This window comes from Nicotiana tabacum, chromosome 11 (genome assembly GCF_000715075.1).
Source record: "Nicotiana tabacum cultivar K326 chromosome 11, ASM71507v2, whole genome shotgun sequence".
NCBI lineage: Eukaryota > Viridiplantae > Streptophyta > Magnoliopsida > Solanales > Solanaceae > Nicotiana > Nicotiana tabacum.
Window position 1 is genome coordinate 9,629,917 of NC_134090.1, and position 19,091 is coordinate 9,649,007.

Consider the following 19,091-nt stretch of genomic DNA (forward strand, 5'->3'; position numbering starts at 1 on the left):
AATACATCTTGAAGAATTGGGATTGTGATGAAAAAGAGTTACAAATTGAAGAAATTACAAGTTCGGACAAGAAGGGACAACATTTTAATTCCTTCATCATTTTATTCTACCATTATGTTAGTATACTCATTTGTAATATCATCACAGAGTATGTTATAAACTCTGTGATGATCATTAAATATTTGGTTCTTTCCAGTTCTTTCTTTTTACATGCTTGTTAGTAAGCGAGGCTTTTTATTTGCCTCAATAGGATTAGTAAGGTAAGGTTTAGCCCGGTTTGTGTTGCCTTGGTCCTATGCCTTTGGAAAATATCCACACGGTTATGAGATTATATGCCCTCGTGAGACGTTGTCGACAGCTACACCATGAATCCTCTACATGAGGCTGTCATCATAAGGCAGTGTGAGGCGCAGAGGAGTGATTATATAGCCAAGGCATATGGGTAACAATACCGGTGTTATTGTCCCCCTTATTTGTACTTTTCCTATTTGTTGTATTTTTCTGTTCTTTTATTAATAAAAAACTTAGCCCTAGGCGCTTGCCTAGCGGATTGCCAAAAAAACAAAAAAACATTTAATATTTATATACATATATACATAAAAGAAAAGTTTGTAATTTTTCGGCGGAAGGGATGCGAATGAACTCCCTTCCGCCCTCCGTCCCTGTTTGTGAGTCAGGAAGTTCAGAATGAGAAACCCAAAGATAAGAAAATAAGAAGTAAAGAGTACTAATATTTTGAACTACTATAATCTTAAAAGTTTGAATCTAAATTATCAAAAACATGTTACTAATCTCTTCTCTTGCATTATCTCATTCCTAATAACCTTTCAGCTTTTCTGCAAGTCTTCTAGTCTATATGAAGTCCGTGAATATGAGCAACTTTCCAGTAATCCCCACTTTGACTGTCCTTAAGCTGCACAGTCATTAACAACTTCTCGGACATTTGTTCCAGCGAAAGATACTGAAGCATGCTCAAATGTTCAATCCCTAAGGGCAACTCCTCCATTAATCCGCAGTTGCGCAATTGAAGCTCATAAAGAGAAGGCATTGCGCCCTCTTCCACTTTAATCTGTCTCAGTTTTGTAGAGTGCAGAATACGTAAGTCTTTCAGTTTTTTGAATCCACTTGCCCTGAACCTCAATTCTTCGCCTTCATAGGCCTGGTCTAGCACTAGTTTTACAAGGTTGGGCAAATCTTGAAGACTGTCTAGTGCATTTTCCACTAACTTGCTCCATTTTAGATGAATTGTGGCTAAGGCTTGAAGAGATGTTACCCATTGTGGAAACCTCTCTAGACATCCTTCGAAGAGCAATATTCGGAGGGATGTGTGTGTAGAAGAAAGGGGATAGTGCAAATCAATAATGTCACTTACCCCATAAGATGAGATTGATAGTTGTTGTAGATTTATCAACTTGTCAAGGGAAGAACAAAGATCCCTTCCATGTTTTCTTCTCAGTTCCGCGATTTCTAATATTTGTAGTCTTGTTAACTTTCCCAGTTCAATCACTGTACTTGCAGTGGCATTTATAAGATTCACCATTTCTAAGGACACAAGAGTCCCTATGTTCTTAGGGGCTTTGAAACCATGCAAAAAATCAGCACCCCAGCGATAAATGAGGACATGGCGAAGATGTTGAAGCCTTAGAATCTCATCAGGCAATTTGTTTACCAATGTGTCCCTTGTTGCGGAAGCCAAATGTATATAGTGTGAATAAGTCACAACTACTATACCAAAAATTATGACAGCCACCAAATAATAAATAAGACAATAAAGCAACAATAAAGGGAACACCAGAATTTACGAGGTTCAGCTAATTTTGCCTACTCCTCGGACACAACCAATATTTTATTTCACTCCAAAAATACAAGTGAAATAATACTAAAGAGAGAAGATACAAATGCCTTAAACAGATGAGAAGACAAATGAGAGGTGTGTCTCAATCCTAAACATTAGGCCTTCTTTTATAGGGGAAAAATCCCCTCCAAACTTAACTACCAACCAATGTGGGACTTTGGCATTTTGCCAAACTTCAACAAATCTCCACCTTGGCAAAATTCCACATTTTCAATTCTCTCTCAATAACAAATTTTGGTTGTGTCTTCATCTTCAATCTTCAGTGTTCAACAATGTTGATCAAATCCAAACAATGTTGAAACTTGACCGCAGTCACCACCTTTGTCAGCATATCAGCAGGATTCTCTGTAGTATGAATTTTCTTCACCGTGACTCCACCTTTTTCTATGACTTCTCGTACGAAATGATACCGAACATCAATGTGCTTCGTCCTTGCATGATAAACTTGGTTCTTCGCTAATTGAATAGCACTTTGACTATCACAAAAAATTGTGATACCTTTTTGTTCAACACCAAGCTCCTTTAGCAATCCTTGAAGCCAAATTGCCTCTTTCACAGCATCTGTAATAGCCATGTACTCTGCCTCTGTTGTAGACAAAGCAACTGTTGACTGCAAAGTAGACTTCCAACTAACTGGTGCCTTTGCAAAAGTAAACACATAACCAGTAGTTGATCTTCGTTTGTCCATATCACCCGCAAAATCTGAGTCACAATATCCAACTACAGACTGATTGTCTTCCTGCTCAAAAACTAACCCGACATCTACAGTATTATGAATATACCGTAGAATCCACTTCACAGCTTGCCAATGCTCCTTCCCTGGATTGTGCATATATCTGCTAATAACTCCAACAGCTTGTGAAATGTCAGGCCTTGTGCAAACCATTGCATACATCAAGCTACCAACAACATTTGTGTATGGTACCTTTGACATATACTCTCGTTCAGCTTCATCCATTGGCGACATAGTAGTACTTAGCTTAAAATGGGAAGCAAGTGGAGTACTAACTGGCTTAGTCTTGTCATCTATGCCAAAACGTTGAAGTACTCTCTTCAAATATTCCTTTTGAGATAAACAGAGTTTCTTTGAACGTCTATCTCTAATTATCTCCATGCCAAGAATTTTCTTTGCCTCACCCAAATCCTTCATCTCGAACTCCTTCTTCAGTTGAATCTTCAACTTATCAATTTCTTCCAAATTCTTGGAAGCTATCAACATATCATCAACATATAGGAGAAGATATACAAAGGAACCATCTTTAAGCTTGTGCAAATACACACAATGATCGTATTTGCTTCTCTTGTACCCTTGCCGCAACATAAACTCGTCAAATCGCTTGTACCATTGTCTAGAAGATTGTTTCAATCCGTACAACGATTTTTCAAGTTTGCACACCATATTTTCTTTTCCAGCAACTTTGAATCCTTCTGGCTGAGTCATGTAGATTTCCTCCTCCAAGTTTCCATGTAAAAACGCAGTTTTTACATCCATTTGAACTAGTTCCAAATCCAATTGTGCTACCAAAGCCAACATAATTCTAATGGAGGAATGTTTTACAACTGGAGAAAACACTTCATTATAATCAATTCCCTCCTTTTGAGCATATCCTTTGGCCACCAATCTTGCTTTGTAGCGAACATCTAATTGGTTAGGAAATCCTTCTTTCTTTGCAAATACCCATTTGCACCCAATTGCTTTCTTTCCCTTCGGGAGATTGGCCAATCTCCATGTATGATTCTGATGAAGGGACTGTATTTCATCATTCATGGCAATCCTCCACTTATCTTCTTCTGAACTTTGGACAGCGTCTTTGTAAGTAGTAGGAACATCATCAGCTACAATTGAGGTTGCACAAGCAACCGTCTCTATGAGACGAACAGGTTTCGTTATTGTTCTTTTGGCCTGCTGGTTGCTATTGATTCAAGTTGTTGTTGAGATTCCTGAGTTGGAATCTCCTCTACTGGCTCTCCTTCCAGAGGGTAATCTTCATTTGTTTCCTCCTCTGCTTCTTGTGTAGGAAAAATAAATTTTCCCTCAAACTCCACCTGCTTAGAAGCACCTTCATTTTGTTTGGTATCTTTTGTTACCTTATTTACCATAGCAAATTCATCAAAGGTAACATCTCTGCTGAACATTACTTTCTTTGTCATAGGACACCATAAGCGATATCCTTTGACTCCAGAAGTAATTCCCATAAAAATAGCCTTCTTTGCCCTTGGATCCAATTTTGACTCCGTCACATGATAATATGTAGTTGAGCCAAACACGTGCAAAGAGTTATAATCTACAGCAGGTTTTCCGTACCATTTTTCAAATGGTGTTTTGCCATCAATAGCAGCAGATGGTAGACGATTAATGAGGTGACATGCATATGTAATTGCCTCAGCCCAAAATTCTTTGCCCAAGCCAGCATTGGACAACATACACCGTACCTTCTCCAGCAAGGTCCGGTTCATACGTTCTGCCACTCCATTCTGTTGTGGTGTATGTCTAACAGTGAAGTGTCGGATGATGCCATCATTTTCACAGACCTTATTGAAATGATCATTTTTGTATTCACCTCCATTGTCTGTGCGAATACACTTGATTCTCCTGCCTGTCTGATTCTCCACCATCATCTTCCATTTGAGAAAAATTCCCAACACTTCATCTTTGCTCTTCATTGTATACACCCATACTCTTCGGGAAAAATCATCAACAAAGGTTACAAAATAGTGCTTCCCACCCAATGAAGGTGTTTTGGAAGGACCCCAAACATCAGAGTGTACATAATCCAAAATGCCTTTAGTATTATGGATCGCTGTACCAAATTTAACCCTTGTCTGTTTCCCTTTAACACAATGCTCACAAAACTCCAAGTTGCAAGCCTTTACTCCTTTTAACAATCCTTGATCTGATAGAGTTTTCAAGGATTTTCCTCCAGCATGTCCCAAGCGCATGTGCCATAGCTTGGTTGCTTCTGCCTCTTTGTCGTCACTGGATGTTACTGTCGCTGTCCCAATAACTGTACTGCCACGATAGCGGTACATATTATTATTCTTCCGATTAGCCTTCATTACCACTAGTGCACCGGAGCATACTCTCATCACTCCATTTTCTGCAATGATTTTGAACCCTTTTGATTCTAGGGCTCCCACAGAGATGAGATTCTTCTTCAAATCCGGTACATATCGAACATCTATCAATGTTCTGATCATTCCATCATGGTTCCTTAATCGTATTGAACCAATGCCATATGAGGTAAGAGGGCTGTTATCCGCTGTATGGATGACTCCATATTCTCCTTCTTGAAATTCCACGAACCAGTCCCTGTTGGGACACATATGATAGCTACAAGCCGAGTCCATCAACCATATGTCTGATGATGTTGATGACTCTGTTGTAACTAATGAGAAGTCTGAATCATCACAATCAGCTACATTTGAATCCATAATAGCCTTTCCATTGTTATGTTTGGCCTTATTCTTCAACTTCGGACAGTCTTTCTTCCAGTGCCCTTTTTCTCGACAAAAGGCACATTCATCTTTGCTGGGTCTGGATCTTGACTTGGATCTTCCCTTCTTTGTCCTCGTTTGATTTTGAGGACGACCCCTCACAAACAGTGCTTCTCCTTCTCCGCCCTTCTGTTTTTCTCGCTTTCTTTGTTCATAGCTGTACAAAGCTGAACAAACTTCTCTGAGAGAAATTTCGTCATTTCCATGGAGTAGAGTAGTTTCAAGGTGCTCGTACTCATCAGGAAGTGACGCCAACAACATTAAGGCCAAGTCACCATCATCATAAGTTGTATCCATATTTTGCAAATCTGTGACCAACTTATTGAAACTGGTGATATGTTCATTCATCGTGGTACCAGGAACATAGGTGAAGTGAAACAGTCTCTTCTTCATGTACAATTTATTTTGACTGTTTTTCTTCAAAAATTTATCCTCCAGTGCTTTCCATAATTTACTTGCAGAAGTTTCCTTTGTGTATGGATATTTCTGCTCTCTAGCAAGGTAGGATCGAATGGTACCGCAAGCAACACGGTTGATAATTCTCCAATCTTCTTCTCCAATAACATCTGGTTTCTTTTCTTCAATGGCCAGATCTAGCCCTTGTTGAAAAAGGACATCTAGAACCTCGCCTTGCCACATCCCAAAATGTCCGGACCCGTCAAATATTTCGACCGCAAATTTCGCATTTGACACAATTCTTGTCATAAGCGAAGATGCCAATGATGGCGTATTGTTGACACTTGATGTAGATTCTTCTTGTTTATTGTCCCCCATATTTGACACAAATATTATTTAATAGCTGACGACACAAATCAAGATTATTTCCTTTCTGATGTAGAAGATCAGACTAAGCTGCAACTACAGAGCATACTCAGACAGAACCTTGACTCAGTTACCAAGATAAATCTTTTCTGATGTGGAAGATCAGACTATGCTGCAACCACAGATCATACTAAGACAGTACCTTGGCTCTGATACCAATTGTTGCGGAAGCCAAATGTATATAGTGTGAATAAGTCACAACTACTATACCAAAAATTATGACAGCCACCAAATAATAAATAAGACAATAAAGCAACAATAAAGGGAACACCAGAATTTACGAGGTTCAGCTAATTTTGCCTACTCCTCGGACACAACCAATATTTTATTTCACTCCAAAAATACAAGTGAAATAATACTAAAGAGAGAAGATACAAATGCCTTAAACAGATGAGAAGGCAAATGAGAGGTGTGTCTCAATCCTAAACATTAGGCCTTCTTTTATAGGGGAAAAATCCCCTCCAAACTTAACTCCCAACCAATGTGGGACTTTGGCATTTTGCCAAACTTCAACATCCCTTAGGTCCAAGAACTCGAGATTCTCAAGCTTCTGTATTGATCCTGGCAGATGTTTTATCTTAGTGTTCCTCAAGTTCAAAAGCTTGAGATGTACTAATTCAAAGACTTCTTCTGGTATGCTCACCAGTAGGGCTCCTGTTAAATCTAAGACCTTGAGTAGCTTGAAACTGCCACATAACGGCTTCAACAAGAATGAATTAGTGACAGAATCTGATGACCTGAACGTTATCAGAGAGTGAAGATGCTTAAACCGATCAACATCTTGTATATCATTAGCCAATTCATCAGCGATTATTAGATGTCTGACTTTGTGAGGTCTTTTTGTTCCTTCCCCATTAGCTATAGTTGTAACGACCCTTTCCCCCGACTTAGAAAGAATGGTTTCATACCACATGTTATGAATGCTGAATGATTGTAGCCATCCATCAGGGTACTTTTTGGTAACTTGGATCAAGCTTCTGTTTGCAAGTTCATTGAGATAGCTTTCAGCAACTTGTGCAATTCCCTTTCCTTCTCTTTCAAGGACAAGTCCTTCTGCTGCCCATAGTCGAATCAGTCTCTTCTTATTAATGACATGATCTTTTGGAATTATGCTCAGATATGTGAAACAAGACTTGAGATAGAAAGGCAAGTCTTGATAACATAGACCGAGTATCTTTTTCATGTGCTCGACTTCACTATAACTACCTTGTAACTTGTCAACAAGGTTGCCACGAAACAAGTCCCACGCCTCTGTTCTGTTCCCTTTAGTAGCCAGTGCACCAGCAATCAACAAAATTGCCAGTGGCAAACCATTGCATTTTTCTACGATGTCTTTGGAGATTTGCATCAAAGATGGAGGACATAACAGGCTGCCTGAGAATACCTTTCTGCAGAAAAGAATCCAAGATTCTTCTTCAGACAAAGGCTTCCAACTATAAACATGACTATCACCACCAGTTTCTGCACAAATGGCATGGCATATTTCAGCAAAACGCGATATGATGATAACCCTGCTTCCACGGCTTTTACTAGGAAATAAATATTTGAGAGTCCTCCATGTGTCAATATCAGGGACATCATCAAGGACAACAAAGTACCTCAATGTCTCAAAGGTTTGTTGAAGGTACTGTGCCAACATGTTACCATTCATGGTTTCAAGTGCTCGACGGGTATGGTCATCGTTTAGATTAACCATGCTGCTCAACAACATGTCCGTAACATCAGAAAACCTTGGAATCTCAATCCATATAGTTCGATTAAAATTCTTACTCACTGCTGCATCATCAAAGATTTTCTTGACTAGGGCAGTTTTCCCTATACCTCTAGTTCCAACTATAGAAAGCAATTTCCATTCTTGATCATCAGAAAGTAACCAGTCAAGAAGCATTGATTTATGATTTTCAACACCTACAAGATCTGCATCATCTTCAAGAATTACTTCTTCATGGTTATTGCACCATGAAATATTGCTACTTTCCACAGTTGGTATAGCACCATATTTCTGAAGAAATGTTTTGTGTCCTTCAGAAGTGACGATGATTCGGGCCCTGACACCTTCCAACATCACTAGAAGATTATCATTCTGAGCTTCTAAGAACTTCTTAGACATTAATGAATGATGGGGTTTTTTCCATGGCCATGATACCTTTTCTTGAAAATTGTTGCACATAACAACATGTTTTTCAAGAATGTCTTGGACATCATGTGCAAGTTCTTGTACTTGTTTGATCCATACTTGTAATCCAGCATCTTCTTCTTCTTTAGCATCAGCTACTCTTGAGAAAGTCCTCATTTGTTCAAATGCATCCCTGATATGAACAATTTCTTGTTCAATTCCTTCAAAACATTTTTGTCCACCGCGGAGCCAAGCTGAAAACTGATGTACCAAATAAGATATAGCACTCTCTGCCATTTTTTCCCTCAGTATATAATTTCTTTAGCAAATTTAGTGCAAGATGTTGGTGTAGTTAATAATAGACTTTCGCGATCAATTTATGTAGATCAAAGTTTGAACTTGTTAGGGAATATAACCGCGTTACGCGAGTGATTATTGCAAATTGCAAGCTTAAGAAATAGTATCCTAGTTATTAGTATCAATTTTGCTACAACTAGTGGGAGGATATTTCCTTTTTTTCAATTCATGCTATATGAGCTGACTTTAAATACACTTAACGTGGCCAGCAATTTGGCACAGTTGACTAAGGCAGTATAGGGACATCGATTGTTGATGTAATTGATGTTTGACTTTCCTGATCAATTTATATAAATCAAACTTTGAATCAGTCAAGGTACTAGAACTGTGTTTCACAAATGATGATTGCAAATAGCAAGTTAAGAAACATTTTACCAGTTATTACTAGTTTTTTATTTAATATTTTACTTTATTATATTATTTTTGTAGTTATACTACTACTTTTTTTTTGGCAATCCGCTAGGCAAGTGCCTAGGGCTAGTTTTTTATTAATAGAAGAAAAGAAAAATACAACAGTTAGGAAAAGTACAAATAAGGGGGACAATGGCATCGGTATTGTTACCCATATGCCTTGGCTATATAATCACTCCTCTGCACCTCACATTGCCTATGGCAGCCTCATGTAGAGGATTCATGGTGTAGCTGCCTGCAAAGTCTCACGAGGGCATATAATCTTATAGCCGTGTGGATAATTTCCAAAGGCATAGGACCAAGGAAACACAAACCGTGCTAAACCTTACCTTACTAATCCTATTGAGGCATAAAAAACCTCACCTACTAGCATGCATGTAAAAAATAAGAACTAGAAAGTACCAAATATTCAATGATCATCACAGAGTTTATAACATACTCTGTGATGATATTACAAATGAGTATACTAATATAATGGTAGAATAAAATGATGAAGGAATTAAAATGTTGTCCCTTCTTGTCCGAACTTGTAATTTCTTCAAGTTGTAATTCTTTTTCATCACAACCCCAATTCTTCAAGATGTATTCAAAAATCATGATTTCTTTTTTGAACGATTGGACTTTGTAGATGTAGTTGGGGCAACCTTCTTTTGTTTGGCAACTCTCATTGGAGGTCGCCTAACATTTAAAAAATCGCTGACCTTGTCGTCCCAACTATTTTTCCTTGTATGTGCCTTCTTTATTTTTCCACTATGCATAGGTGATAGGTCACCTTTTCTTGATGCCTCTGCCCGACATTGATTTAAGATATCATCTTCCTCCCCTTCTTCATATATATCTCTACCTACCAATAGTGGATTTGGCATGTCTTGAGAAACACCCTGAGTCATCAATGTATTGCCAGCTTGTGCATTAACCAGACTTGCCTTACTTTGTTGTGATTTGTTCCTGCTCATATTCTCATGACCAGTGCTTGAAATAGCAAGATTTAAAGCTTTTTTAGGATCAGAACTTACCATTGTATCCAAAAGTTGTCTTTCGTCTAACGAAATAACTGGAGCAGTGGTTACGAGCTGTTGCTGCCCAACCTGTGAAATTGTTACTGTTTTGCAATTACCAGTAGGAGTCCTAGCTGTAGCGTTTGGATCATTTTGTTGTTGCTGTTCAATAGGACTTGTATGGATACCTGACGTGGGCTGTTTGGTCGATGTTGCACCTATATGAGTTGCAGCTGGCGTACCTTGCCTTGTAGATGTTCTTGCAGGAGCACTTGTTGTCACAGTTTGGAACTGCCCAGATGTTGGTGTTCCTGTTTTTGTTCGATCACCATTAGGCTTTGTGTTTGAGGTGTTGGGATTAATTTGCTGCTGTTGCACAGTAGTTGTAGGTGTTCCAGCTGCTGCATTTTGAAAAGCTGGAGATGAAGGATTTCTGGGAACGAATGCAGGAGCATTGGAGTTCAAATTGCTCGTTGGACTTGCTGCTGGCACTCGTTCAGATATTACCATCGCTAAGGAATCAATCTCCTCACCTGCACTCTCATGATTAGCCTCACGATCAGCCTCTTCTGATGAATAGCCAGCAAAACCATCTCCCCAATCCTCTTCATCATCATCCTCCCGTTGTTCTAGCCAAAGTTTAGACTTGATAGCCATCAACCTCAAATTTCCTTGTATAGCATCATTGTTATTCCCCGTTGATAACATAAGTTGCCCAGTTTCACCTTCAACCTCTCCACAAGATTCCATTGACTGAGAAGGAACCTCAAAAACAGATTTGTTTAAGGTGACCAAAGGTTGTTTGACCATGGGATTGTTCATCATCATATCTTTTTGAACATCTTTAATGATTTATTCAACCTGTGGATTGGAGAAATCCAATGTAGGTGCATTGAATCTGTGTGCCTCTGCATTAGAATGTATCTGTTGTTCTGGACTGCCTGGAGATTTATGCATCCAAGATTTTGTAGCTGCCTCGCGATCACACTGTTGGATAGTCGTCGCAGTATCATCCAAAAAAGGTTCGTGCATCAGAAACTGCTGTATCCTCTTTCTCTCCTTATTTACCACTTGTTCCTGGTCGTTGCCTAAGGCATCAAAAGAATTAGTAAATTCAACTCCTTGCTTTTGCGCCAGCTGCTTCACTTTTTTATTTCTTGGAGATCCTATTTTGCTGGACACCATTGTCCAGTTTTCAGCCTTTTTCCCATGAATGTTATCACTCTTTACACCTTCCTTAGAAGCGTCATTAGTTCCAGCCTGTAAACCTGCTGATTTTGTATTTGCAGCAGTAGGTTTATCAATCTTAGACACCACTCGATCAACAATTTTATTCAACTCAGGAGTATCAGTTTTGTTTTCTAGAATTGCACCAGCTTGGCCTGCATAAAGAATCACATGTGCATTAATTGTTTGACGCTCAACTTCATCAGATTTTTGCTTATCCCCTGGTCCTTTAGTAACCCCTGCTGAAGCACGAACAGATATAGGAACTGTAACAGGATTCAATTCCGTTGATACCCTAGCACGAGCTGCAGAAACTGGAATTGTAGCAACACTAGAAACATCTGCTATTTTCTGCCCTTGCGCTAGAGTATTTTGCCCCGTACCTGTAGTGATAAGATTAGTATTCTGAGGCTCAATCTGATCCCTTCCTTTACCAGGTTGCCCAGCCTCCAAAACTACATATACACCAGCTGCTTCACCCTTGGAATTCATATCTCGATCATGAACAACTGAACCCTTACTTCCACCAGTTTTTTCTAATTGCACAGCATCTCGAACACCTGTAGCATCTGCTCTTTTACTCAAATCATCACACACTTGCTGCCTAGTGTCTAGTTGGAGCATTTATCTTCTTTTTAAAAAAAAAAATAATTCATGCTATATGATCTGAGAAGGTGAGTCTTGGCGTAACTGGTAAAGTTGCTGTCATGTGACCAGGAGGTCACGGGTTTAAGCCATGGAAACAGCCTCTTGTAGAAATGCATGGTAAGGCTGCGTGCAATAGACCCTTGTGGTCCGGCCCTTCCCGGGATCCCGCACATAGCGGGAGCTTAGTGCACTGGGCTGTCCTTTTATGCTATATGATCTGACTTTTAATGGACTGAACATGGTAAGCTATTTGGCACTTGATTTGGTCAATTACTGGCTGTCTAAAGTACCCATTGTCAACTGGAGTGTTCCTTGTGTGGAATTATTTCTTAGCCATGTTGATGATTTAGCTTGTAGTCCCGTTAATGACAGCTGACTGGTACATGGATCTTTAGTTGTAAAAGTGGCATCATGTACAGATATGCAGCCAGAGGCAGACCTACCCTTTGGGTAGGTGGGTCACCGACTCCCGGTAACTTTGGAAAAAATATATGTATATATGTGTATATATCTTAAATAACAAGTATATATTTTGATTGACATCCTAAAATTCAAATCTTAGGCAGCATTAGTCGATTTGGGGGACTCAACTTGACTTTAGTGTGCTGCCTGGGTTCAATTCCGACTCTAGCATTTGCTTTAATATTTATTCGACAGTGACGCCTTTTCCACTTTCGAATCCTGAGTCCGCCTCTGATGACAACAAGTTGTTCATTTGATTAATGAAATTCATATGGGAAAAGGCATTCATGATACAACCGAAAGTCCAGAATGAGAAACATAAAAATGAGAAAACAAGAACTGCTAATAATCTTACAAAGTTATATACCGAATTATCAACTTTGTTTCTCTTTTCTTGCATCATCCCATTCTTATCTACCTTACAACATTTTCACATGAACTCTAGTAATATGAGCAATTTTCCAGTAATCCCCACTTTGACTGTCCTTAAGCTGCACAGTCATTAACAGCTTTTCAGAAATTTCTTCCAGCAAAAGATAACCAAGCTTCCTCAAATGCTCAATCCCAAAGGGCAAATCCTCCATTAATCCACAGTTGCACAGTTGAAGCTCTTCAAGAAAAGGCATTGCACCCTCTTCCACTTTCATCTGTCTCAACTTTGTAGAGTGCAAAATGCATAATATCTTCAGCTTCTTGAATCTACCTGCCCCGAACCTCAATTCTTCTCCTTCAAAGGCTCGGTCTAGGACGAGTTTGACAAGGTTGGGCAAATCTTGAAGAGTTTCTAGTGCATTGTCCATTAACTTGCTCCCTCTTAAAACAACAATGGCTAGGACTTGAAGAGATGTTACCCATTGTGGAAACCTCTCTAAACGCCCTTCGAAGACTAATGTTCGAAGGGATGAGTGTGTAGAATGAAGGGGATAGTGCAAGTCAATTATGTCACCCACCCCAAAAGATGAGATAGTTAGTTGTTGAAGATTTATCAACTTGTCAAGGGAAGAACAAAGATCCCTTCCATGTTTTCTTCTCAGCTTTGCGATGTATAACATTCTTAGTCTTGTTAGCTTTCCCAATTCAATCAGTGTGCTTGTAGTTGCATTTATACGATTCACCATTTCTAAGGACACAAGGGTTCCTATCTTATTAGGAGCTTCAAAACCATGTATATAACCAGCAGCAAAGTGATTGCTGAAGATATGGCGAAGTTCTTGAAGCTTTAGTATCTCGACTGGCAATTTGTTTACCAATGTCTCCCTTAGATCCAAGAACTCAAGGTTCTCAAGCTTCCCTATTGATCCTGGAATATGTTTTATCTTAGTGCTCCTCAAGTTTAGACACCTGAGATGAATCAATTCAAAGACTTATTCTGGGATTTTCACTAATTGGGCTCCTTTTAAGTCTAAAACCTTGAGTAGCTTAAAACTGCCAGATAACAGCTTCAACAATAATGAGCTAGAGACAGAAGCTGATGACCCGAGCGTTATTAGAGTGCGAAGATGCTTAAACTGATCAATGTCTTGTATATCATTAGACAAATGATCATGGATTACTAGATGTCTGACCTTGTGACTCCTTTCTCTTGATTTGGAAAGAATGAATTCATACCACAAGTTATGGATTCTGAATGACTCTAACCTTCCATCAGGATGCTTTCTAGCAACTTGGATCAAGCTTCTGTTTGCAAGTTCATTGAGATAGCTTTCAGCAACTTGTGCAATTGCCTTTCCTTCTCTTTCAACGACAAGTCCTTCTGCTGCCCACAGTCGAATCAGTCTCATCTTATCGATGACATGATCTTTTGGAATTATGCTCAGATATATGAAACAAGACTTGAGATAGAAAGGCAAGTCTTGATAACATAGGTCGAGTATCCTTTTCATGTGCTCGACTTCACTATAACTACCTTGTAGCTTGGCAACAAGGCTGCCGTGAAACAACTCCCATGCCTCTGTGTTCTTCCCTTTGGTGGCCAGTGCACAAGCAATCACCAAAATTGCCAGTGGAAAACCGTTGCATTTTTCTACGATGTCTTTGGAGATTTGCATCAAGGGTAGAGGACGTACTAGGCTGCCTGAAAATACCTTTCTGCAGAAAAGAATCCAAGATTCTTCCTCAGATAAATTCAAACTATAAACGTGACTATCACCGCGTGTTTCCACACAAATGTTATGGCATAGTTCAGGAGAACGCGATATGATGATGATCCTACTGCCACAGTTTTCAATAGGAAATGTACATTTGAGAGCCCTCCATATACCAATGTCAGGGACATCATCAAGGACAATAAAGTACCTTGATGACTCAATGAGTTGTCGGATGAACTGTGCCAACATGTTAGTATCCATGGCTTCAATGACTCGACGAGAATGGTCATTGTTTATAGTAATCATGTTCTTCATTAGCTCCTTAACATCAGAAACCCTTGGAATCTCAAGCCACAGTGTATGATTGAAATGCTTTTTCACTGCATCATCATCATAGACTTTCTTGACTAGGGCGGTTTTCCCTATACCTCTACTTCCAACTACACAATGCAATTTCCATTCTGGATCATCAGAAAGAACCTAATCAGGCAGCATTGACTTATGATTTTCAATGCCTAAAAGATCTGCATCATTATGAAGAACTACTTCTTCATGGTTATTACTGTTGAATGACAGAAATCCCACATCTGAAATACCAATTTTGGTTGGTACTTCACCCTATAAAAGGAGGCCTAATGTTTAGGATTTAAACACACCTCTCATTTGCCTTTTTATTTTCTTAAGGAATTTGTATCTTCTCTCTTTAGTATTATTTCACTTGTATTTTTGGAGTGGAATAAAATATTGGTTGTGTATGAGGAGTAGGCAAAATTGGCTGAACCTCGTAAATTCTGGTGTTTCCTTTATTATTGTTTTATTGTCTTATTTATTATTTGATGGCTGTCATAATTTTTGGTATAGTAGTTGTGACTTATTCACACTATATACATTTGGCTTCCACAACAATTGGTATCAGAGCCAAGGTACTGTTTAAGTATGCTCTGTGGTTGCAGCATAGTCTGATCTTCCACATCAGAAAAGATTTATCTTGGTAACTGAGTCAAGGTTCTGTCTGAGTATGCTCTGTGGTTGCAACTTAGTCTGATCTTTCACACCAGAAAGGAAATAATCTTGATTTTTGTCGTGAGCTATTAAATAATATTTGTGTCAAAGATGGTAGACAATAAACAAGAAAAATCTACATCAAGTATCAACAATACATCATCATTGACATCTTCGCTTATGACAAGAATTGTGTCAAATGCGAAATTTGCGGTAGAAATTTTTGACGGATCAGGACATTTTGGGATGTGGCAAGGCGAGGTTCTAGATGTCCTTTTTCAACAAGGGCTAGATCTTGCCATTGAAGAAAAAAGAACAGATGTTATTGGAGAAGAAGATTGGAGAATTATCAACCGTGTTGCTTGCGGTACCATTCGATCCTACCTTGCTAGAGAACAAAAATATCCATACACAAAGGAAACTTCTGCGAGTAAATTATGGAAAGCACTGGAGGATAAATTTTTGAAAAAAAATAGTCAAAATAAATTGTACATGAAGAAGAGACTGTTTCGCTTCACCTATGTTCCTAGTACCACAATGAACGAACATATCACCAGTTTCAATAAGTTGGTCACAGATTTGCAAAATATGGATGCAACATTTGATGATGGTGACTTGGCCTTGATGTTATTGAGGTCACTTCCTGATGAGTACGAGCACCTTGAAACTACTTTACTCTATAGGAATGACGAAATTTCTCTCAGAGAAGTTTGTTCGGATTTGTATAGCTATGAACAAAGAAAGGGAGAAAAACAAAAGGGCGGAGAAAGAGAAGCACTAGTTGTGAGGGGTCGTCCTCAAAATCAAATGAGGACAAAGAAGGGAAGATCCAATTCAAGATCTAAATCCAACAAAGATGAATGTGCCTTTTGTCGAGAAAAGGGGCATTGGAAGAAAGACTATCCGAAGTTGAAGAATAAGGCCAAACATAACAATGGAAAGGCCATTATGGATTCAAATGTAGCTGATTGTGATGATTCAGACTTCTCATTAGTTACAACAGAGTCATCAACATCATCAGACGTATGGTTGATGGACTCGGCTTGTAGCTATCATATGTGTCCCAACAGGGACTGGTTCGTGGAATTTCAAGAAGGAGAATATGGAGTCATCCACACAGCGGATAACATCCCTCTTACCTCATATGGCAGTGGTTCAATACGATTAAGGAACTATGATGTAATGATCAGAACATTAACAGATGTTCGATATGTACCGGATTTGAAGAAGAATCTCATCTTTGTGGGAGCCCTAGAATCAAAAGGGTTCAAAATCATTGCAGAAAATGGAGTGATGAGAGTATGCTCCAGTGCACTAGTGGTAATGAAGGCCAATCGGAAGAACAATAACATGTACTGTTATCGCGGTAGTACAGTTATTGGGACAACGATAGTAACATCCAGTGACGAAAAAGAGGCAGAAACAACCAGGCTATGGCACATGCGTTTGGGACATGCTGGAGGAAAATCCTTGAAAACTTTATCAGATCAAGGATTGTTAAAAGGAGTAAAGACTTGCAACTTAGAATTTTGCGAGCATTGTGTCAAAGGGAAACAGACAAGGGTTAAATTTGGTACAACGATCCATAATACTAAAGGCATTTTGGATTATGTACACTCTGATGTTTGGGGTCCTTCCAAAATACCTTCATTGGGTGGGAAGCATTATTTTATAACCTTTGTTGATGATTTTTCCCGAAGAGTGTGGGTGTAAACAATGAAAAGCAAAGATGAAGTATTGGGAATTTTTCTCAAATGGAAGACGATGGTGGAGAATCAAACAGGCAGGAAGATCAAGTGTATTCGCACAGACAATAGAGGTGAATACAAAAATGATCATTTCAATAAGGTCTGTGAAAATGATGGCATCGTCCGACACTTCACTGTTAGACATACACCACAACAGAATAGAGTGACAGAGCGTATGAACCGGACCTTGTTGGAGAAGGTACGGTGTATGTTGTCCAATGCTGGCTTGGGCAAAATTTTTGGGCTGATGCAATTACATATGCATGCCACCTCATTAATCGTCTACCATATGCTGCTATTGATGGCAAGACACTATTTGAAAAATGATATGGAAAGCCTGCTGTAGATTATGACTCTTTGCACGTGTTTGGCTCAACTGCATATTATCATATGACAGAGTCAAAATTGGATCCAAGGGCAACGAAGGCTATTTTTATGGGAATTACTTCTGGAGTCAAAGGATATCGCTTATGGTGTCCTATGACAAAGAAAGTAATATTCAGTAGGGATGTTACCTTTGATGAATCTGCTATGGTAAATAAGGTAACAGAAGATACCAAACAAAATGAATATGCTTCTAAGCAGGTGGAGTTTGAGGGAAAATTTATTTTTCCTACACAAGAAGCAGAGGAGGAAACAAATGAAGATTATCCTCTGGAAGGAGAGCCAGTAGAGGAGATTCCAACTCAGGAACCTCAATAACAACTTGAATCAATAACAACCAGCAGGCCAAAAAGGACTATAACGAAACTTGTTCGTCTCATAGAGACGGTTGCTTGTGCAACCTCAATTGTAGCTGATGATGTTCCTACCACTTATAAAAATGCAGTCCAAAGTTCAGAAGAATATAAGTGGAGGATTTCCATGAATGATGAAATACAGTCCCTTCATCAGGATCATACATGGAGATTGGCCAATCTCCCGAAGGAAAAGAAAGCAATTGGGTGCAAATGGGTATTTGCAAAGAAGGAAGGATTTCCTAGCCAAGTAGATGTTCGCTACAAAGCAAGATTGGTAGCCAAAGGATATGCTCAAAAGGAGGGCAACGAAGGATATCGCTTTTTTTATGGGAACGAAGGCTATTTTTATGGGAATTACTTCTGGAGTCAAAGGATATCGCTTATGGTGTTCTATGACAAAGAAAGTAATATTCAGTAGGGATATTACCTTTGATGAATCTGCTATGGTAAATAAGGTAACAGAAGATACCAAACAAAATGAAGATGCTTCTAAGCAGGTGGAGTTTGAGGGAAAATTTATTTTTCCTACACAAGAAGTAGAGGAGGAAACAAATGAAGATTATCCTCTGGAAGGAGAGCCAGTAGAGGAGATTCCAACTCAGGAACCTCAATAACAACTTGAATCAATAGCAACCAGCAGGCCAAAAAGGACTATAATGAAACCTGTTCGTCTCATAGAGACGGTTGCTTGTGCAACCTTAATTGTAGATGATGATGTTCCTACCACTTATAAAAACGCAGTCCAAAGTTCAGAAGAATATAAGTGGAGGATTGCCATGAATGATGAAATACAGTCCCTTCATCAGGATCATACATGGAGATTGGCCAATCTCCCGAAGGAAAAGAAAGCAATTGGATGCAAATGGGTATTTGCAAAGAAGGAAGGATTTCCTAGCCAAGTAGATGTTCGCTACAAAGCAAGATTGGTGGCCAAAGGATATGCTCAAAAGGAGGGAATTGATTACAATGAAGTGTTTTCTCCAGTTGTAAAATATTCCTCCATTAGAATTATGTTGGCTTTGGTAGCACAGTTGAATTTGGAACTAGTTCAGATGGATGTAAAAACTATGTTTTTACATGGAATCTTGGAGGAGGAAATCTACATGACTCAGCCAGAAGGATT

At 39.0% G+C, this 19,091-nt stretch overlaps 2 protein-coding genes across 2 annotated transcripts; both read right to left on the reverse strand.

Annotated features, from left to right (window-relative positions):
• Positions 1-847: 847 nt before the first annotated feature.
• Positions 848-10,882, reverse strand: LOC142165734 (disease resistance protein RPM1-like). The gene is made up of 3 exons (XM_075224096.1): positions 9,829-10,882; positions 6,676-8,578; positions 848-1,679 (listed from the first exon to the last, which is right to left on the reverse strand). Exons 1-3 carry the CDS (start codon positions 10,880-10,882, stop codon positions 848-850), a joined length of 3,789 nt encoding a protein of 1,262 aa, XP_075080197.1.
• A 1,928-nt stretch (positions 10,883-12,810) lies between these two features.
• On the reverse strand, positions 12,811-15,065 carry LOC107802042 (disease resistance protein RPM1-like). Its single transcript, XM_075224097.1, has 3 exons — positions 15,042-15,065; positions 13,829-14,958; positions 12,811-13,732 (listed from the first exon to the last, which is right to left on the reverse strand). Exons 1-3 carry the CDS (start codon positions 15,063-15,065, stop codon positions 12,811-12,813), a joined length of 2,076 nt encoding a protein of 691 aa, XP_075080198.1.
• Between the last annotated feature and the right edge of the window lie 4,026 nt (positions 15,066-19,091).